We start from the raw sequence: 19,021 nt of genomic DNA on the forward strand, positions 1-19,021 counted from the left end.
CTTCTAGCCACGAAGGCTAGGCTAGAGCAAGTGGGAATTAGATCCTTTTATCTCAGATGAATTCAGTCTTCTAGTAAATAATTTTTCTTTTTTTGGTGAGGAGTGAATGAATTATAATAGCCCTTCTTTCTCTCGTCCTCCATTTTTATTCATCAATATTAAAACTTAAAAAAAAGGAATACATGTTCAATAGTTCTTTTCTTATTTTTTAAGGAATACATGTTCAATAGTTTCCTTTTCTTATTTTGTCGATCCAATGTGAGGAAGGATAGAAATTTTTCCTTGTTTTAGTTTTTTATTTATTCAATGGGAAGACATGTCCAAGATGCCAAACCCCCTAACAGTGCAGGTCGCGTGGAGGGGTAAATATAGACAACGTTACCCCCTATGAAGCAGGAGAGACTCTTTTCAAGTTTCAAACCTGTGACCAACATGTTGCAGTAACGCAACTTAATCGTTGTGTCACAAGCTCGCCTACTAACATGAAGAGGTAATAATTTTACCAATTGTTAGTATTACTCTTTGGTGTCTATGGTACTTTTTCTCAAAATACCTGAAAGAGACTGCGCATAATTCTCCATTACTTTTCCTAATGACAGCTAAGATCTAAACCTGGATGATTTCATGGATTGAGCACATATCACAAATAAATAAATAAAAACAAATCACAAAGATAAAAATTAGATGCAATCCCACAGGTTTAATATGATGTTGCAAACAATCACATATCAAGTTTCCAGTAATCGAATATCTCAAAAGTATGGCAACGAAAAATAAATTAATGGATAAACATGGAGATATGGCCATGGAGCTCCTAAAAATTTCCCGCACTTAAACTCCGGTGGATAGGGAGTCTTGACTGCAAATTTGTTATATTCATACTGAGGTCAAGATCACGGTGACAAGGAGCAGTAGTCCCTCTAGTTCTGATTGGTGGCAGGTGCTTGTGTCGCCTTTTGGACTGATTTGGTGAGCGTGTTCCTCGACTAGATCGATTATGGTTGGAAGAAGATGATGGTTTGTGAGATGCTACATTATAGCTTCCCTTCCGGGTCAGCTTAAGTTCTGATCTCGATCCACCATCATATTTATGCGCAGTGAGTGCTGATCGAACTAGGCGGTCAGCAACCTCCTTTGAAGAGTTCCCTTTGTTAAGCTGTCTATTCAAGTAGACCAGATTGGGGAGAAGACCTTGTAGATGTTTCTTCAGTTGTTCATCTCCTACATTTCTCTGTGCTGGATTGCCTTCCAAGCTAATGGCCTGTAAGGAGCTGTAATTAGCTGCAAGTTGGCCAAGACATTTGGCTGTTGATATTTTATTGAAACGCAAATCCAGGATGTTTAGTTTGAGGAGACGGTGAAGCCCTTCCACCTCACTGATTTTGTTGCCAGCTAGATATAACTCCTTCAGAGAGGAACAATAAGCTAGTCCTGCAACAAAGGGAAGAACAGAATAGGATTAATCTCTTGGATGATCGAAGCCAAGAAACTGTATGATCACCAAAGTTACATGTCCAAAATTTGATGCAGGAATGCTAAACTGAAGTAAACACAAGGGATTCAAATTCACTCAAAAACTCTTTGACGTGTAGCTTGGAGGTCTGTCATCTTTGAAGAAAAACTAAGGAATCGATATATTGACTGCATCTAGATAGCTGGAATTCCCCTCCCCCCTCCAAACCCAAATAGAAATGCTTATATATATTAATTTTAAGGTAATTGAGTGGAAGAGTAGTGAACAGTAAAGCAAAAAATGCTGAACGTGTATAAATTGCAAGCATGGGTAGATGAAGAGGAAACACTGATGCATATCATATACTGGGCAATATTACTAATTTACATGGCAGCTAGGGTCGATTATACCCAATAAATGTATTTGGTTTCAAGAATTTAAACAAAAAGAAGGGTACTAAGAATAACTTCACCATGATACGATACAATGATGGGATCCAAGAGGCAAGGAGGGAGAAAAAGGAGTATTGCGGCTCAACTGGTTAATCTGTCTGTTGGTCCCATATGTGGGTGTATTGATCCTATGTAGTAGGATTAGGTTAATAATACATCTGATAATACCCTTACAAAGGCTCACACTGAATTACCAAACAAATAATGAAGTCTTAGGTGGTCTAACTATATGGTCACATATCAGATCATTGCAATTTTGTTTCCAGAAAACTGATTTGTAAAACTGCTAAAAGGAGAGTCAAACAAGCATCCAAAAGGCATGACCTTATAGTAGGGTTTCTCCCCAACAAAACCAGACTGAGTCTGGTGCCTAGGACACCAGGACAGGTTATTCCTACAGAGAAATTAAATTAACGGAGACAGATAGGAACGCCGCCCAAGTGCCGCAGGCTAGAAGGTGGCACCAATGGGGCAAGCGACAGGGCATCACACAAGAGGGCAGGGGGTCATTTGAAAGGGGGAAAGAGAGAGATATAGACAGCACCCGTGTTTTCCCTCAAATAAATATTCAAATTTCAACCAAATTTGACAACTAGTCCGATCACCCAAGACTACACCTCTCCAATTGATTTTACCGGTGATTCGGTAAAGACAAAGAATTAGAGGAGTTTCGAGCACTCATATCTTAACAGTTAACAGTATAGTTGCAAGGAAAATAACAAAACAGCAGCCATAATCAGCAAATACCAACATAGCAAGAGGAGAAAAATCAATAGAAGGGAAATTTTCTTGTACCACCACTAAAAATATTCTTTATTTCCTATAACCCCCAAGATTTGAAAAAGATCTCGTACGTCCCTCACTTTCATGAGAAAATTTCTAATAAATCCATTATGTTAGAAGAATATCGTTAAGCGGTGATGTCAGCAGTTTACTATTATCTAAATGGCCAAAATACCCTTGGTTATGGGTAAAATTATTCTTATACCCTTTCACTTTTAGACCACCAAATTGGTAAACTTATTGTTTTACCCTTCCATGTAAAACCCCCAAAGTCAATCGTGTGTTGTTAGGCAAACCTGAAAACATTCATGGATGAAAAGTGTCCAAAGAGGAAAGCTATCTATGCTAATTCGAGATGGTGCCAACGAGCTCGCCTGGATTATGGAACGCTGCCAAAACTATGGCCAAAAGGTTATTCCAGTTTTCCTCACAGGTGCAGATCCATCGGACGTACAAGAACTGAAGGGGAGCTTTGGAGAGCGATTGATTCTCAGATTTTCTGGGTTAGATTGTTGACCTTTTCAATCCTGAGGAACCGATTTCAAGGTTTATGAGATCAATTCCAGTAGATAAATCGGCTCAAAGCAAGAGTACCCGCCAAGTGCTTTGAAGGTATGTTCTGTTAATGCTACTCTTTTGAAGGTTCTGGTTCTGTTTTAGCTGTAATTGTTATTTTGGATTTTTTGTCTGTTGGGTTGTGTGAGGATTTTCCAATGGTTTTGGTTCCACTTGGGTTTGAGATTTCAGAGTTTGAAAGCAAGAGTTGGGTTTCTGAAAATGGGATTTTTACATTTGGGTTCTTTGACGATTATCGCAAAGATTATGCTGGCCTTGCAGTTGGGATATGGTATAACTTGGGAAACAGAGCTGCAAATGTGCCTGTGTGGACTGTTTGTGATAGGGTTAGGGTTGAGAACTCTACCTTGAGGCTTTCAATTTCAGGGAACTGAATCTTGCGGGACTGAATGAGCTCAAGGATAGCTCTAAAATGATAACTCCACCGTGCATTCCATAACATGTGCTGTCATGTTTGAAGAAGAAGAAGAAATGGGTCCTTAATTTTGTGGGTTTTCAACAGATGAATAAGCATTTAAAGGAGGTCACACATTCTCTTCTTTTTTATATAGAAGTCACCAAACCTTCTTGGGCTAATGCTGTTATGACTACATGTTATCTTATTAACCGCAAGCCTTCATCTGTTTTACATGGTATTCCTCATTCTTTGCTATTCCCTTATGATCCTTTATTTATTTTTTATTTTTTTACCACCATGTGTGTTTAGTAGTGTCTGTTTTATTCGTGACCATCATCCTGGCAGTTCAAAACTAGATCCCAAAGCCCTAAAATGCAAATTTGTTGGTTATTCTCATACCCAAAAGGGGTACTGTTGTTATTCTCCTGAGTTGCATAAATACTTTGGGATGGCTGATGTTTCTTTCTTTGAGCCTACTCCTTGTGCTAACTCTTCCTTTGTTGCTTCTAAGTTGGATGATGATCTCCCTCTCTATATTCTTCAGCAGCTTGTTCCACAGGTTACTCCTCCACCACCGTTGCCTCCTCCTCTGCCACCTGTCATTCGACATGTATACAGTCATCGTCCTCGCACAGCTTCTGCCCCCTATTTCAACAGTCTCTGCGTCATCTTCTTTGCATGTTGATCCTGAGATAAGTATTCCTTCTTCTGACCTTGATACTCTTGTTGCTCATAGTAACGGTGTCTGGAGTTGCACCCAACATCCCCTTTCAAATTTTGTTTCCTACTCTGGTTTGTCCTCTTCTTTCCGTTCATGCTTATCTACTACTAAGAATTATCCTACTCCAAAGTCTATTGCAGAGGAATTATCTAGTCTTGGTTGGAGGGCTGCTATGACTGAGGAACTACTAGCTTTGGAGGACAATCACACTTGGGATCTGGTGCCTTTACCTACTGGTAAATCCTAATGTAGATAAGTCACTTGGGTTTATTTTATTGTAAATAAACCTTGGGTTGTGTTATGTATGTGTTGGGCCTTTGATCCCATGGGTTTTCTTTGAAATGGACCCCTTTAATGGGCCTAAAATATGGGTAGAAGGTAGAAAAACAGGATTTAAGTCATTAGTTTAATTAGTTGCTATTTAATTCAATAAAGGCCCATTAGGCTATTAGTTGGTTGTAAAGTCCTATATGGACAATTAGTTAGTTAGTCCTACTCCATGTTGGAGTCATAAAGTCAAGTCCTAGTCCTATTTTGAATATCTAGTTGTAGTAGGAGTGTCTAGTCCTCTTTGGAAACTAGCTCCTAGTCTTAGTATGATTGTAAATAGAGATGCATATGTACCATTATGGGACAGATTTGAATGAAAGAAAGTTTGCATTTATAAAAGAAAGTTTGCAACTAAATGCTTAGAACAGCTGAGATAGCTGTGGGTGAGAAGCCCAGGCTGAGATAGCCACTTCTTTTATTCTCTTTCACCCTTCTCAACCCCTCATCTGTTTTATTCTTCTTTTTTTATTTTATTTGCTATAACATTCAGGAGGTATAATTTAAATTCTGATAAAAGTCTCCAGAAATCAAAACCGATCAGCAATCCTAGTGGAAATAGGAGAGAGATCGATCTCCTCTCTTTCTCTCTTCTGTACTTTGTTCAGCTAGGTTTTCAATCAGGGTATTCCAGGCCTCATAAGGGTCCCACGAACCTTACCTAGTCACTGTTGGAAGCATTCAGCTACTGCTCTTGAAGGTTCTTCTCAGTTTTCTCTCATAGGTCAGAAAATCAAGAAAACTTGTAACTTCACAACCAACCGTCAGAATCCTCTCAACTTTGGGGGTTTTTGTACCCTCCCTAGGGACTATCTATGCCCAAGAGTGCAACTCAATCGGACTCCTACAGCCCTGGCCGCACCTCTCTCTCTCCAGCTCTATAACAGGTCTTTCTCTCTCCTATCAGGTTGGGTTTTGGGCTGGTTTTGCTCCATATGAGTATTGTATCCTTGGGGGTTTATTTGAAGGTATTATTTCTTTGTTTCTTGCTCCTATTTGTATTGTTTGGGGTTATAAACTGTTGGGGTAGTTACTTGTAATCTACTCCTGCATTAAGTGGTATCAGAGCTACGGTTGAAGAAAGCTCCAAACAATTAACCGAAGATGGTTCCATCAATTCTATAACAACTCAATCGGACTCCTACAGCCCTAGCAGCACCTCTCTCTCTCTAGCTCTATAACAGTTTTTTCTCTCTCCTATCGGGTTGGGTTTTGGACTGGTTTTGCTCCTATATGAGTATTCTATCCTTGGGGGTTTATTTGAAGGTATTATTTTTTTGTTTCTTGCTCCTATTTGTATTGTTTGAGGTTATAAACTATTGGGGTAGTTTCTTGTAATCTACTCCTGGATTAAGTGGTATCAGAGCTATGGTTGAAAAAAGCTCCAAACAATTAACCGAAGATGGTTCCATCAGTTCGTTACTTCGCTGGACAAAGGGATACATTCTACATCCTTGATTGGTTAGATTCTCTGGAGGAATATTTTGACTACTATAACTTGACAGAGACACAAAAGCTTCAAGTTGTTTGTTTTCGGTTGATTGGTCATGCTAGAGATTGGTGGAGAGTCCATGAAAAGCGACTTTGAGTTCGAGGACATGAGCCTAGGACTTAGGAAGAGATGAAGTACGAGTTAGTGACACAATACCTCCCTGTATATTTCCAAAGAAGGTTCTTCCCTCCACAGGATTCCCATCAGAATACATCCACTGCTGCCCAATCTAATAATCAGCCACGTTATTTTCATGGGGAATTCCTTGAATGGATGCGTGAATTGGACATGTACTTTGAAAACTACAACTTAACAGAGACAAAAACGGCAATATGCATGTTCCCAGATGAGTTATTGTGTTCGAATGCAATGGAAAGTCCGTGAAAGGCAACTTCAAGCTCAAGAATGTAAACCTAAAACGTGGGACGAGATGCAGTATGAGTTGGCAGGCATGTACCTATCTAAGCATAAACGAAACATGTACTTCCTTCCACTAGATGTCCAAAAGCCACCCACACTTGACAATAACATGAAGGAACCATCGGCCTCTACTGCGAATGAGCAACAAGAGAAGACACCTCTGACCAGTGAACTAGAGTCAAAAGTTGAGGTTAGTGTTAAAATTTTTCCAGCCATTCCTATTGTCGAGGAAGAACTAGTCATTGATGTTCCCATCAACGAGACTCATATGGGAGAAGTAGAAAGCAACAAGGTTGCCACAATAGACAATGAGGTTGAGACTAGGGAACTTGACACTACAATAACTATGATGATTGTGAACAGCCAAGAGGAAGATCCTAAGGAGTTCAAGAATGAAGTTGTGTTTGAACCATCAATGGAACCGATTAGGAACCACCAAGTAGATGAACCAAAAGAGCTTTATGTTGCATTGAAGTTAAAAGAGATCAAAGGTGCATATGTACATGACCTTATGGATACATCCGAAGATGTTGAAGTTGAGCATGTGGAGTTTGTCATCCCATTAAAGTATCTTGAAGATCAAGCTCCTAACATTCTAGACTACATCTTTATCATCAAAGAGCTACCTGAATTTTTCTATGGCTTGAAGAGGGACGTGCACCATGATATAATCATCCTCACACTTTACAAAATTCGAGGACGAGTTTTTTCTAAAAGAGGGCGAGTTGATGTAGATAAGTCACTTGGGCTTATTTTATTGCAAATAAACTGTGTTATGTATGTATCGGGCCTTTGATCCCACGGGTTTTCTTTGAAATGGACCACTTTAATGGGCCTAAAATATGGGTAGAAGGTAGGAAAACGGGATTTAAGTCATTAGTTTAATTAGTTACTATTTAATTCAATAAAGGCCCATTAGGCCATTAGTTGGTTGTAAAGTCCTATATGGACTATTAGTTAGTCCTACTCCATGTTGGAGTCATCAAGTCAAGTCCTAGTCCTATTTTGAATTCCTAGTTGTAGTAGGAGTGTCTAGTCCTTTTTGGAAATTAGCTCCTAGTCTTAGTATGATTGTAAACTTCCACTCTATAAATAGAGAGGCATATGTACCATTATGGGACAGATTTGAATGAAAGAAAGTTTGCATTTATGAAAGAAAGTTTGCAACTAAATGTTTAGAGCAGCTGAGATAGCTGTGGGTGAGAAGCCCAGGCTGAGATAGCCACTTCCTTTATTCTCTTTCACCCTTCTTAACCCCTCATCTGTTTTATTCTTCTTTTTATTTTATTTTATTTGTTGTAACATTCAGGAGGTATAATTCAGATTTTGATAAAAGTCTCCAGAAATCAAAACCGATCAGCAATCCTAGTGGGAATATGAGAGAGATCGATCTCCTCTCTTTCTCTCTTCTGTACTTTGTTCAGCTAGGTTTTCAATCAGGGTATTCCAGGCCTCATAAGGGTCCCACGATCCTTACCTAGTCACTGTTGGAAGCATTCAGCTGCTGTTCTTGAAGGTTCTTCTCAGTTTTCTCTCTTAGGTCAGAAAATTAAGAAAGCTTGTAACTTCACAACCAGCCGTCAGAATCCTCTCAACTTTGAGGGTTTTTGTACCCTCCCTAGGGACTATCTACGCCCAAGAATGCAACCCAATCGGACTGCTACAGCCCTGGTTGTACCTCTCTCTCTCCAGCTCTATAACAGGTCTTTCTTTCTCCTATCGGGTTGGGTTTTGGGCTGATTTTGCTCCTATATGAGTATTGTATCCTTGGGGGTTTATTTGAATGTATTATTTATTTGTTTCTTGCTCCTATTTGTATTGTTTGGAGTTATAAACTGTTGGGGTAGTTTCTTGTAATCTACTCCTGCATTAAATCCTCTATTGATTTCCACTAAGAGTTTGTGCTTAAGGTGAATCTTGCTGGTTACAAGGCTCGACTTGTGGCAAAGGGGTACGCTCAAGTGTATGGTATTGATTATTTCGACACTTTCTCCCTGGTAGCTAAGCTTGCTTCCTTTCGCATTCTAATTTCCATTGTTACCTCCCACCATTGGCCCTTGTATCAGTTGGATGTTAAAAATGCATTCTTGCATGGTGATCTTCATGAGGAAGTGTATATGGAGCAAGCTCCAAGTTTTGTTGCATAGGGGGAGTCTAGTATGGTGTGTAAGCTCAAGATCATTATATAGGCGGAAGCAATCTCCTCAAGCGTGGTTTAGCTAGTTCACTGAAGTGGTTCTAGAATTTGGACTGATGAGATGTAGCAGTGATTATTCAAAGTTTTACCGGCAATCTAGTGCAAGAAGAAAGCTTCTTATAAGGTATGTTGATGATATTGTAATTACAAGAGATTACTCTGCAGGTATTGAGAGTTTGAAACTACACTTACAACAAAGGTTCAAACTTAAAGCTCTGGGATGGTTGAAGTATTTTTTGGGCGTTGAGGTGGCTCAATCAAAGAAAGGCATTTCACTTTCACAACAATAGTATGTTCTTGATTTTCTTTCAAAGCAGGGATGTTAGGATCCAAACCTTTAAATATTCCAAGGGATCCTAATGTAAAGCTTACTGATGATGAAGGTAATGCTCTAGATGATCCTGAGAAGTATCAAAGATTGGTTGGGAAATTGAACTATTTAACTGTGGCTTGACTTGATATAGCCTTCTCTATCAGTGTTGTGAGTCATCTTTTGTCCTCCCCTAGGATATCTCATTGGGATGCATAATTCATATTTTAAGTATCTCAAGAAGGCTTCAGGTCGTGGTTTGGTATACTTTGATCATGGACATGGGTGTATTAAAAGTTTTTGTTATGCTAATTGGGCTGGATCTCCTGTTGATAGAAGGTTAACTACTAGTTATTGCCCCTTTATTGGAGGGAATCTTATGTCTTAAAAGAGCAAGAAACATATTGGTTTGGCTAGGTCTAGTGTAGAGTCTGAATATCGAGCCATGACACATGTCACATGTGAGTTGATGGATAAAATATTTGTTAACTAAGCTTGGGTTTAAGAATAGGTCTTCAATGCAATTATGGTGTGGTAATCAAGTTTCCATTCATATTGCTTCAAATCCCATGTTTTATGAGAGAACGAAACACATTAAAGTCAATTGTCACTTTGTTCGAGAGTAGTTACAACAAAGAATTATTTATACATGTCACAGTCGCACAAGAGAACTTGCAAATGTTTTCACCAAATCTCTTGGAAGTGGGAGGATTATTTATATTTGTTACAAACTGGGTATGATTAACATCTAAGCTCCAGCTTGAGAGGGAATGTTAGAAGTTTGTATCGAATAGAGGGGGCAGAAGTCGTGATTAGTGCTAGGCGCTAATCTCAACTTCTCCCACCTTTAGGGGTCTTTATGTCGTTCTCCTTTATTTTGTTAGGTGTTTACTTTTATGCCTTTTTTACGTTGGCTTCCTTTATATTCAATGGAGTGGGTTTTCCTAACCCCTAAAGTTGTGACTCCCAAGTTACACACATTCCTTACCATTACTGTGATCTGGGAGATCAACCCAAGACCTTCGGCCCTGTTGTAACTTATAATTCGGGGCAGCAGTATTGCTATCACAAGTCCCTTTCTCTGAGCCATTAGAGCTCATGTATCGAAGACTTATCAGGCAACCCCAAAGGGCCACTCGACCCACAGTTGGTGATCATCTGAAGCTTACAGCCTGGGTTCCAGAAAAGGAAAATTTTCCTTTTTGGTGATTCAATCAAGAATTGTCATAACTCCTCAACCAGCCATAAGCTTTGGATGAATTTTTTAGAGATTAATTGGCCATTAATGTCTACCTTCGATCCAAGTCTCAGCCTCATCTGAGACCTGGGTAGTGAGTTATTAATTTTCTCTTATTTGACCTAACTTTCTTCAAGATCAGATACTATTTTCCATGTCTGAGTTCCAGTTATTTGTTGACTCTGATACTAAGTTGCAGTGAATGTTTGGGGTTTTAATATTGTTATTTTCTGGGTGTGTAAGTGTTAAACTCTTGTTGTTTGTTCAGCCATTACTGTCCTAGCCGACAGCTTTGTTGGGTTGTTCTTACCCTAACTATTAGATGGTTATCTGTGTTGGAGTTTGGGTTGTAATTGGGGTTGGTTACATCTGTAACCAGCCTTACATTACACTTCAGTTAGATTAGTAAGTTCTGTTATTTAGTTCTAGTTGCAATTCTGATTTAAAAATCTAATATTCTCAACCGATACTTGAATTCCTAATGCAACTAGGATTCTTGAATTCATAGAATTCTGAATCTGCCTTTATCCTTAGATTAGGGCTCCTACTCCTTCCCTGATTTCTAAATCTTCAGTTTCTGATTTCATAATTCAGTTAATTGCATGGAACTAAATCCGGTTGAAACATACCAAAATCTTGAGTTGTCTCAGTTTCAGGCCTGGCCGAGATGAAACCCAGGGTCGAAACTCATGGTCGAAACCCAAGTTTCGACCCTGGGTTTCAACCCAGGGAGGCCGAAGATCGAAGCCCAGTGTCGAAACCTCGAAACGAATTGCAGCACGTCTCAGTTTTGGGCCTGACCAAAACCAGGTTCGAAACCTAGATCTCAATCCTTGGGACTTAATTGTCCTGGCTTTGTTTTCTGGTTAGTATCAATATCAGATTATCCTCTGATTACTGGTTTCATAGACCATAAGTTTGCTGATATAGATTGATTGTTATGGACTCTTCATTAAAGAATACTAACCTTGCAAGGATTGTCTCATATCTCTTGATCTGACCATCAGATATCTTCATACTTGATATCTTGATTAAACTGAGTCTTCGACCTGAACATTGGTTAGATCCGATCTGCTGATTTTCTATTATTTTACTTCTCTTATTCTTGTTTATAGTTCCTAATCCTGGAATTCTGGAAAAAGTATTGGTTTTCTAAACCCTAGCCTTTGTGGTTAGAAAAAACTTAATAGTTAAGTACTACTCTTGCTACTGCCTAGTTGGGAACTTTGATCTCCTTGATGACCCACACCATTTTGTTTTGGAGTTGCAGTCCATGGTAATAACTTGGAGCAGCTGAGTTGACTGTGAAGAGAGTTGGTCATCTAGTATTTCCTCTGTCCCATAAAAATCGTCAAGTTTGACAAACCTCACTATTTAAGGAGGGTTGGTAAATCCATCAATTATGAAAAAATAAATTTCATCAATCTTCCAAAGTTGCCCTTCATAGGTTTACTGCCACTGAATATTAAATCCCAACCCAACTAATTAATCTCTTCTCCTTCCTTTCTCCCTCTTTCAATACACCACCTGCTCCTCTTTTAATGCATTAAACATGCCAAGGGAAGTACAGGAAATTAAGAAATTTCATACGCATTTAATATTGTCATGGGCAAATGAAATCGAAAAAGAGAAAAAAAAAAAAAAAACTCCAAGCCAGTCTTTGGGGACAGAAGTAGTTAATTTCTCTTGAGATTTTTATATGCAGGGGCATTTTTGCAATTAACTAGATAAAGGTCAGTAGTTTATTACTGCCATATTGAGTCATTGGTCTAACTAAGAAATAAACTGAACTTCCAATAAGCTAAGAAATTAAGCAGCACAGACTAAAAAAAAAAACTGAGTTCCTCGACCATAGATGGTAGTCCTGATAGTTAAGAGTTGAACGAGAGACACAAATATGACACCAAGATAAGAGGTAGAAAAAGCAGAATAAAAAGATCTCTTAATGAAAAACACCAAATTCAACAAATGCATTACCATGACCAATTCTGAATATCCGATTGCAGCTCAGGTCCAGTACACGCAACCGTGTGACTTCACGAAGGCCTTCGATGGTGGAAATTTTATTTTTAGATAGATTTAACAAATGGAGGCCCCGTGGAAGAGCACCAGAAGTTATCCTCACTGAAAAAATGTAGTATAAAGATTATGAAAAAAGAAGGAATTATCATCAGTAAAAGACTGAAATCCCCAAGTAAAGCTTAGACCTAACATTTAAATACTCCATGAGGGAAAACAAAACATATTTAGGGCAAAGGAATGTATACCTATAGCATTTCCCGATAAATCAAGTACTCTTAGGCTAACAAAAGCACTAAGAAATGGAATCACAGTCAGCCCAAGATTTTCCAGCTGAGCTAATGAGGACGTGGCAGTCAAAGATGAGATGTAGCTTTTTGCTGCTTCTACACCTGGAGTGATTCTAGAATCCATTGCTGTGGAGGCTTTCTTTATCTCATAGGTAGAAGGGGCAGCTTCACTTGTTTCCTCAAAAGGATTGCCATCCTGAAGATCAATCATGCTAACCCACTCCTCAATACGCTTGATCTTGAAATCCTTTCCTCGCAAATCATTACACTTTTGGACTGAGGGTTCTCCCTGAAGCTTTTTTGCCATGTCAACCCCATCCATTCCCTTGGTTGTCCAGTCTTTTTCTGGACCAATGACGCAAAAAGAATTGTATCCGTCAACAGAAAGATTCTCATGTTTATCTTTTTCATTCTCAGACATGCTGTTCTCTCTTTCTTGATTTGGCAGTAAATAAGATCCCACCTCATCATTTAGAAACTCTTCCCTCTTGGAATTTTGAGCATTTATATAATCAGAATATCTGCAGCTAGGTCCAATATATACTGGGGGAGAGGAATCTTCTCCAGACTGAAGTGTGCAGACTCCCAGGATAGGCAAGGAATGTGATTTTGCAATCATGGGTGAAGTAGTTGATGCACTGCGTCCAGAGTCAGTGCCGTGCTCACCAGATAAGTGGGTAGCAAAATCTTCATGTCCTTTTTCAAGCTGCTTTGAATCTCCAATTGAAAAAATGCTTTCACTATGTGCTAGAACACAATTCCCTTGAAAAGGTTCAGCAATCAGAGCTTCGTGACACTGATTAAGCAAATCAATTCCCAGGTTCTTCATGTTGAATGGTTCTTTCATTGGCACGCCATGGTCAAGAATATCAAACATTGCACTAGAGTTCATTTCATGGGAATTATCACCTGTAGAGCCCTGATCTATCTCATCCTCAGTGTCAACGGTGGAAAATACCTTTCCCTCTTTTTTCATTCCACTTTTCACAGACTGACTTTGTTTAAGCCTTACCATCTGATGAACTTTAATATCGCCCTCAGTGCTCAAGGAATTCTTAAGCTTCTTAGCACTGGTATTGGAAAGGTTATACATGTATGGTTCCAAGTGTAATGGATTTAAATTAGTTGGGATACTAGAAACCTTCAGAGCTTGATCCTGAGAGCACTGTTGAGATGTTCTATCCATTGCTTCAGCAGACGGTTGAACTGTTTTCTAAACAAGAGAAAGATAGAGGCTGCTTGCAGTTAGGAAAACTGTATTTCAATCTTCCCCAAAAATTAAACTTTCAAATTCCAGATGTCTTGGTTGATTTGTGTACAAACCTTTGATTATGGAAAATGATGTGGGTTTGGAAGCGTGAAAACCTAACCAGTACTTCATTCAAACACAGAGAGGTATTTTCAATATCGAGAAGTTATTTATGAATAACTATTGGACACATCTAAGGCCAGGATCAAATTACATAGGTTGAATATTTTCCAGGTACAATTACCAACTATCAGAATTTGAGCTCCACTAAACTATGTCTGAGTCCACGTCGCAAGCTATCTTAGCCATAGTCGAGTGATAGACCCTCTGAAACACGGCACAGCCTCCAAATGTGTGACGATTTTGATCTCCTCAACACACATAATATGGCCACCCTATCATTATGACCCCACACCCACTTAGTGGTGTGAGAAGAATATGATTGTGTTGCGGCGGCCAGAGTGACAAGAACACAGTGTCAACTAGGAAAACCAATCCCAACCATGTAGAAGAGATGCAGACCTGCCACACCAGTGAGATGAATATTATCAATAGGGAACAGAAAACTGATAGTAGTCACACATTCCATGTACATAGGATAACTGAGAAACTGAGGACAGGTACGATATATATATTTCATGGTTTAGGAATATAAGAGAATACAATTATTACATGAGAATGAGTATACTAATCATTGCCCAATGAAATTTCTATTTCCTTTCCACCTTCCTTAGATCCTTCAACTTTTATTTTCCAAACCAAGTTTAAAAGTTAGAAATTTATTGGGAAAAAGGGGAGCATCAAACAATTCCATGTTCACGGAAAAAGCAAAACAGAGAAGACTGATATGGTGATAGAAGTTCATCAGCATTAAAAACTAGAAGGCATATTATGATTTAGGAAAATTCCCACCGCTGATGATTAGGGTTTCAGAGTGTTGAAATTGTGGGAACTTAGTGGTTGCATAGCTTTTTGCCTCTACTTATTTTAAGTTCATAATTGAATCATATCTTTAACATTGTATAGGTCTAGAAAAGTAAACCTAAAATGACATAAGAAACGAATGGTAATCGCAAACAAACAATCACACAATGCAACAAAAATATTTACATGGTTTGGCAAGATTGCTTACGTCCATGGTGAGATGAGATCTGCTTCACCATCAATGGAGAATAGGGTTACGGCAGCTCATCCCCACACCTCTCTCAGGGAAGGTTGTTAGCGGCCCTATGGAATCAACCCACAAATCTATCTGACAGAATACAAGACATCGTACTCCTAACAATGCTCATCCATGAATTGGGATTGTTATTCAATAAACTCTAACAAGAACATGTCAAAATACCAGCTTTATACAGACTTTGCGAGATTAGAACCCTCATTGAAATCCATGAGGGAGTAAATGTTTAATAATGTAAAGAAAATACGTGCATTCTAGTTTAAGGCTGGCAAAAGGGGGAAAACTTTAGAATTTTCTAAATATTTATCTGTATCAACCCAACAGCATAAACTTGTTGGGAATCAACATTCATCAGCAGAGAAATAGAGAGATTGAAGAAAAAATGAATCAAACAATTACCATAACGACATGCAATTCCGAGCTGCAAAATATTGATAAAAGATTTCAGAAAACAAGTTCAGAAGAACGCCAGAGAGAGAGAGAGAGAGAGGACCCGGTACAGACCTCTTTAAATCCAGAATATGTGGCAAAGATTCGTCAGAAAAAGTGCACGTATCTTTTTTTCTGAGTAAGAAAGAAGAAAGAGCTCTGAAAGGTGAAAACCTTTAGCAGCCACGGATCTCACGAAACCTTTTTTTTTTTGGTTGGGGAAGAAAAGAAAGATGAACGAACAACGGCTCGTGTGGCCTTAAATTATATATATGTGTTTGAACTTTGAAGGTTTCAATCCACAACGCTGAATTAGTTAAAAGCATTTCAGAAATAACAGCGTACGCGCAAGTTCGTTCCAATCCACCCCCAACTGACCCTATGGAAGATTGCTTTTATAAATCTTAGGGCTCGTTTGGTATCGTTTATGTTTCAACGAAAATTTCAGTTTCTGTGTCAAAACGCAGTTTTTAAACGAAAAAATGGTGTTTTAAAATTTCAGATTTTTATCAGGAATTTTTTTTATTTTTTTTTGTAAAATGGAACGAAACTGGGAAGACGGAACTCCATTTTGGAGTTCTGTCAAATCTCGTTTTTTTTTTTTTTTTTTCATTTTTTGTTCCAAAAAAATATAAACGGACCATAAGTGCACCAAACAGAAGATTCCATTTTTTTCGTTCCAATAGAACAAAAAAACTCCAGAAACGTTTTTTTAAAACGATACCAAATGGAGCCTTACCCTCCACCTGGCTCTTGGGTTTATAAGAAATCAATGGTCCTGATCACCCCCACCTACACCCAACCTAAGAAAACCTTTCTCTTTTATTTGGGTAACAACCTGAAAAAACGTTGGTGGACAAGTGCACAGCCATGCACATTGTTATCTTTTTTATTTGCGGAAATTTCACTCCCTTTCCCTGAATGTTTTATCTATTACATAATCCTTCCCTACTAAGTTTGTAATTATAAATTTTTCTCTCCTAAGTTGTAGATTCTATCAACCGTAACTTGACCGTGACTGAGAAACCAATAAGTGAGGAATCATGTGTTACAAAATTGCTTTAAACCCCAAAATACCCTTGATCCAATGGAGATGACCTATTTGCCCTTATCCCTTATTCGCATCTTCTTCCTTGAGAAACCATTAACCGATTGGGAAAGTTAGGGTTTTTGAACTTGCGATTTATGGTTCTAAAATCTGAAATCGGAGAGAGTTAGGGTTTTGGAAATCGATTCCCTGTTGCCATTGTTGAACCCTTGAAGATCGATTACTCCCATCTTTGAAAAAGGATGCAGTGAACGAATCGTTTGAGAAGGTTGCAACCTATGGTTTAATGCCCAATATGATATTCTACTTAATGAGAGATTACAATTTAATGCCGCCACTGGTACCACCATTCTCTTGCTCTGGTCTACTACTTCTAATGCCTTCGCCATGGTTGGAGCTTTCCTCTCTGATTCTTACTTGGGTCGATTTCATGTCATCATCTTGGGTTCCTTCTCTAGCCTCCTTGTAAGCTATAATTAATTTACTTTAATTTCACTCAAATCCTTTCAAAAGATTAAATTTTGAACATTGTTTGGTGGATTTTAAACAGGGGATGATTCTACTTTGGTTAACAACAATGGTTCCAGAGAGGAAGCCTTCTTCTCTCTTGAGCCAACCATCGTCATCCCAATTGGCTCTCCTGTTCTCCTCATTTCTGCTAATGTCTATAGGAGCCGGTTGCATTAGGCTATGTTCCATTGCCTTTGGAGGAGATCAATTGATCAATAAAGATAGACCAAACAATGAGGGGATCTTACAGAGCTTCTGCAACTGATTTTATGCTTCTACTAGAGTTTCCACCATTCTTGCCCTCACTGTGATTGTGTACATTCAAGATCAGGCTAGAAAGTGGGTTTTGTAGTACCTACATTTCTCATGCTCATAGCTACTCTACTGTTCTTAGTGGGTTCTCCTTTGTATGTCAAAGTGAAGGCCATTAAGAGCTTGTTCACCAGATTCTTTCAAGTTCTTGTGTTGTCTTGTAGAAACATAAATCTTCCTTTCCCTATCAATAGCTCTAATGGATGCTACCATCAAGCCCTAGATTCAGAGCTCATTGGACCGACCAAAGAAAGGTAATGACATTCTATTGCTTCAAGAAATACCTCCCATATTACCATCTTCGGTTTTTGAAGGAGTGAAAACATAAAGGAACAAATTTGAATACATAAACATCATCTCTGTCTTCTTCAACCATGAACAGTCCAACTATCTCAGAATAGGAACAAATTTGAAAGAATAAAGGGCTGCTATGTGAAGATGTAGAGCTCTAACATGGCAGTGAAGGAGAGGGGAAATCGGTGGTCTTACCTTCACAAGCCAACACCTCTCTCCTTCAGTCGGCTCAAATGATCGAAGTTAGAGAAGAAAGAGGGAACACCAAACACTGTTGGGCTGATTCTCCCTCCAACGGCTCCAAGTAATCTGACTTATTTAGGTTGGAGGGAGTAATATTTAGACGAAAAGGAAAGGGGTAAACAAGACATTTAACATCTAATTCTAATATTGTTGACACCACAAGGTACATTTGTAATTATAAACTTTACAATGAGTCCAAGTGTAATATATGAAACATTTAGGGGAGGGGAGTGAAATTTCCTCTTCTTATTGTGGTGAAACATGCAAATAGCTATCCACCTTGCGCAAAATCTTGTGCCTAAATGTTATTAGAGGAAATATCCCTCCCCTCTTCTGAACTATGTCGAAATACCAACTTGATCCTACACTTTTTCAAAAATATCACTCACCTCCCTTTAAATAAAAAGATTCTATCTTATTGGGCTGGTTTCGACTTGGGATATTATGACTCCAAAACCAAACCACAGTGGAAATTAAACCCAAACCGAAGCCGATATAAAATATGGACCAAAACCATTACCAACCCAAAACTCATTAAAAAAAAATCAATTTGTACATAATTTGTATAAAATTTTCATAAGAAAACAAACACAAACCTGACCAAAACTGAATCCAAACCGATTAAAAACTGATACAAGTAACCAAAATCGAACCAAAAATTAAATCAAAAACAATATTTCCTTTTTGTTTTCAGTTTCACCATTCCCATACAAAAATCAACCTGGACTGAACCAATCGACTGATTGACACCTTTAAGCAACTTACATATTAATATCAACAACTAGGGGGGTTTAGGGTTGTGTTTCACACCAATAGGGATTCCTATTGGCAAATATGTAATGACTTGGGCCTGGGGATCTCTCTCCTAGTCTACTCTGTTAAGCAACTCTTAGGTCTTGGGTTGCCCAGATGATTAGGGCAAATTAGGGATTTTGTGGATAGGCACACGGTCCCAGGTTCGATTCTCCATTTGTGCATCTACGATTTAAGTGGAGACTGTGGCGATGGTAACTGTGCTAGTCTCTCCGAGGATTAGTCGAGGTGCTCTTAAGTTGACTCGGACACCTTAGTTAACACAAAAA

The 19,021-nt window shown here is 38.7% G+C and overlaps 1 protein-coding gene across 5 annotated transcripts; it reads right to left on the reverse strand.

Annotated features, from left to right (window-relative positions):
• Positions 1-680: 680 nt before the first annotated feature.
• On the reverse strand, positions 681-15,882 carry LOC122059962. Of its 5 annotated transcripts, none has more exons than XM_042623064.1 (6): positions 15,608-15,882; positions 15,056-15,524; positions 13,998-14,445; positions 12,633-13,887; positions 12,343-12,489; positions 681-1,431 (listed from the first exon to the last, which is right to left on the reverse strand). In XM_042623064.1, exons 4-6 carry the CDS (start codon positions 13,858-13,860, stop codon positions 815-817), a joined length of 1,992 nt encoding a protein of 663 aa, XP_042478998.1. In that variant the 5' UTR covers positions 13,861-13,887; positions 13,998-14,445; positions 15,056-15,524; positions 15,608-15,882; the 3' UTR covers positions 681-814. The 5 variants fall into 5 exon arrangements, with proteins under 5 accessions (XP_042478998.1, XP_042479001.1, XP_042478997.1 ...); XM_042623067.1 differs by lacking the exon at positions 15,608-15,882 and having other exon boundaries at positions 13,998-14,049; positions 14,168-14,445; positions 15,056-15,580; XM_042623063.1 differs by lacking the exon at positions 15,056-15,524.
• Positions 15,883-19,021: the final 3,139 nt, after the last annotated feature.

This window comes from Macadamia integrifolia, chromosome 13 (genome assembly GCF_013358625.1).
Source record: "Macadamia integrifolia cultivar HAES 741 chromosome 13, SCU_Mint_v3, whole genome shotgun sequence".
Classification (NCBI taxonomy): Eukaryota; Viridiplantae; Streptophyta; class Magnoliopsida; order Proteales; family Proteaceae; genus Macadamia; species Macadamia integrifolia.

Excerpts from the sequence above, each read along its gene's own strand:
- LOC122059962 (XM_042623063.1), bottom strand. The coding sequence starts at position 13,860 with ATGGATAGAACATCTCAACAGTGCTCTCAGGATCAAGCTCTGAAGGTT. Across the intron at positions 12,490-12,632 it reads TTTATCGGGAAATGCTATAG|TGAGGATAACTTCTGGTGCT; the intron begins GTATACATTCCT and ends ACATTTTTTCAG. Across the intron at positions 1,432-12,342 it reads GATATTCAGAATTGGTCATG|GACTAGCTTATTGTTCCTCT; the intron begins GTAATGCATTTG and ends CCTTTGTTGCAG.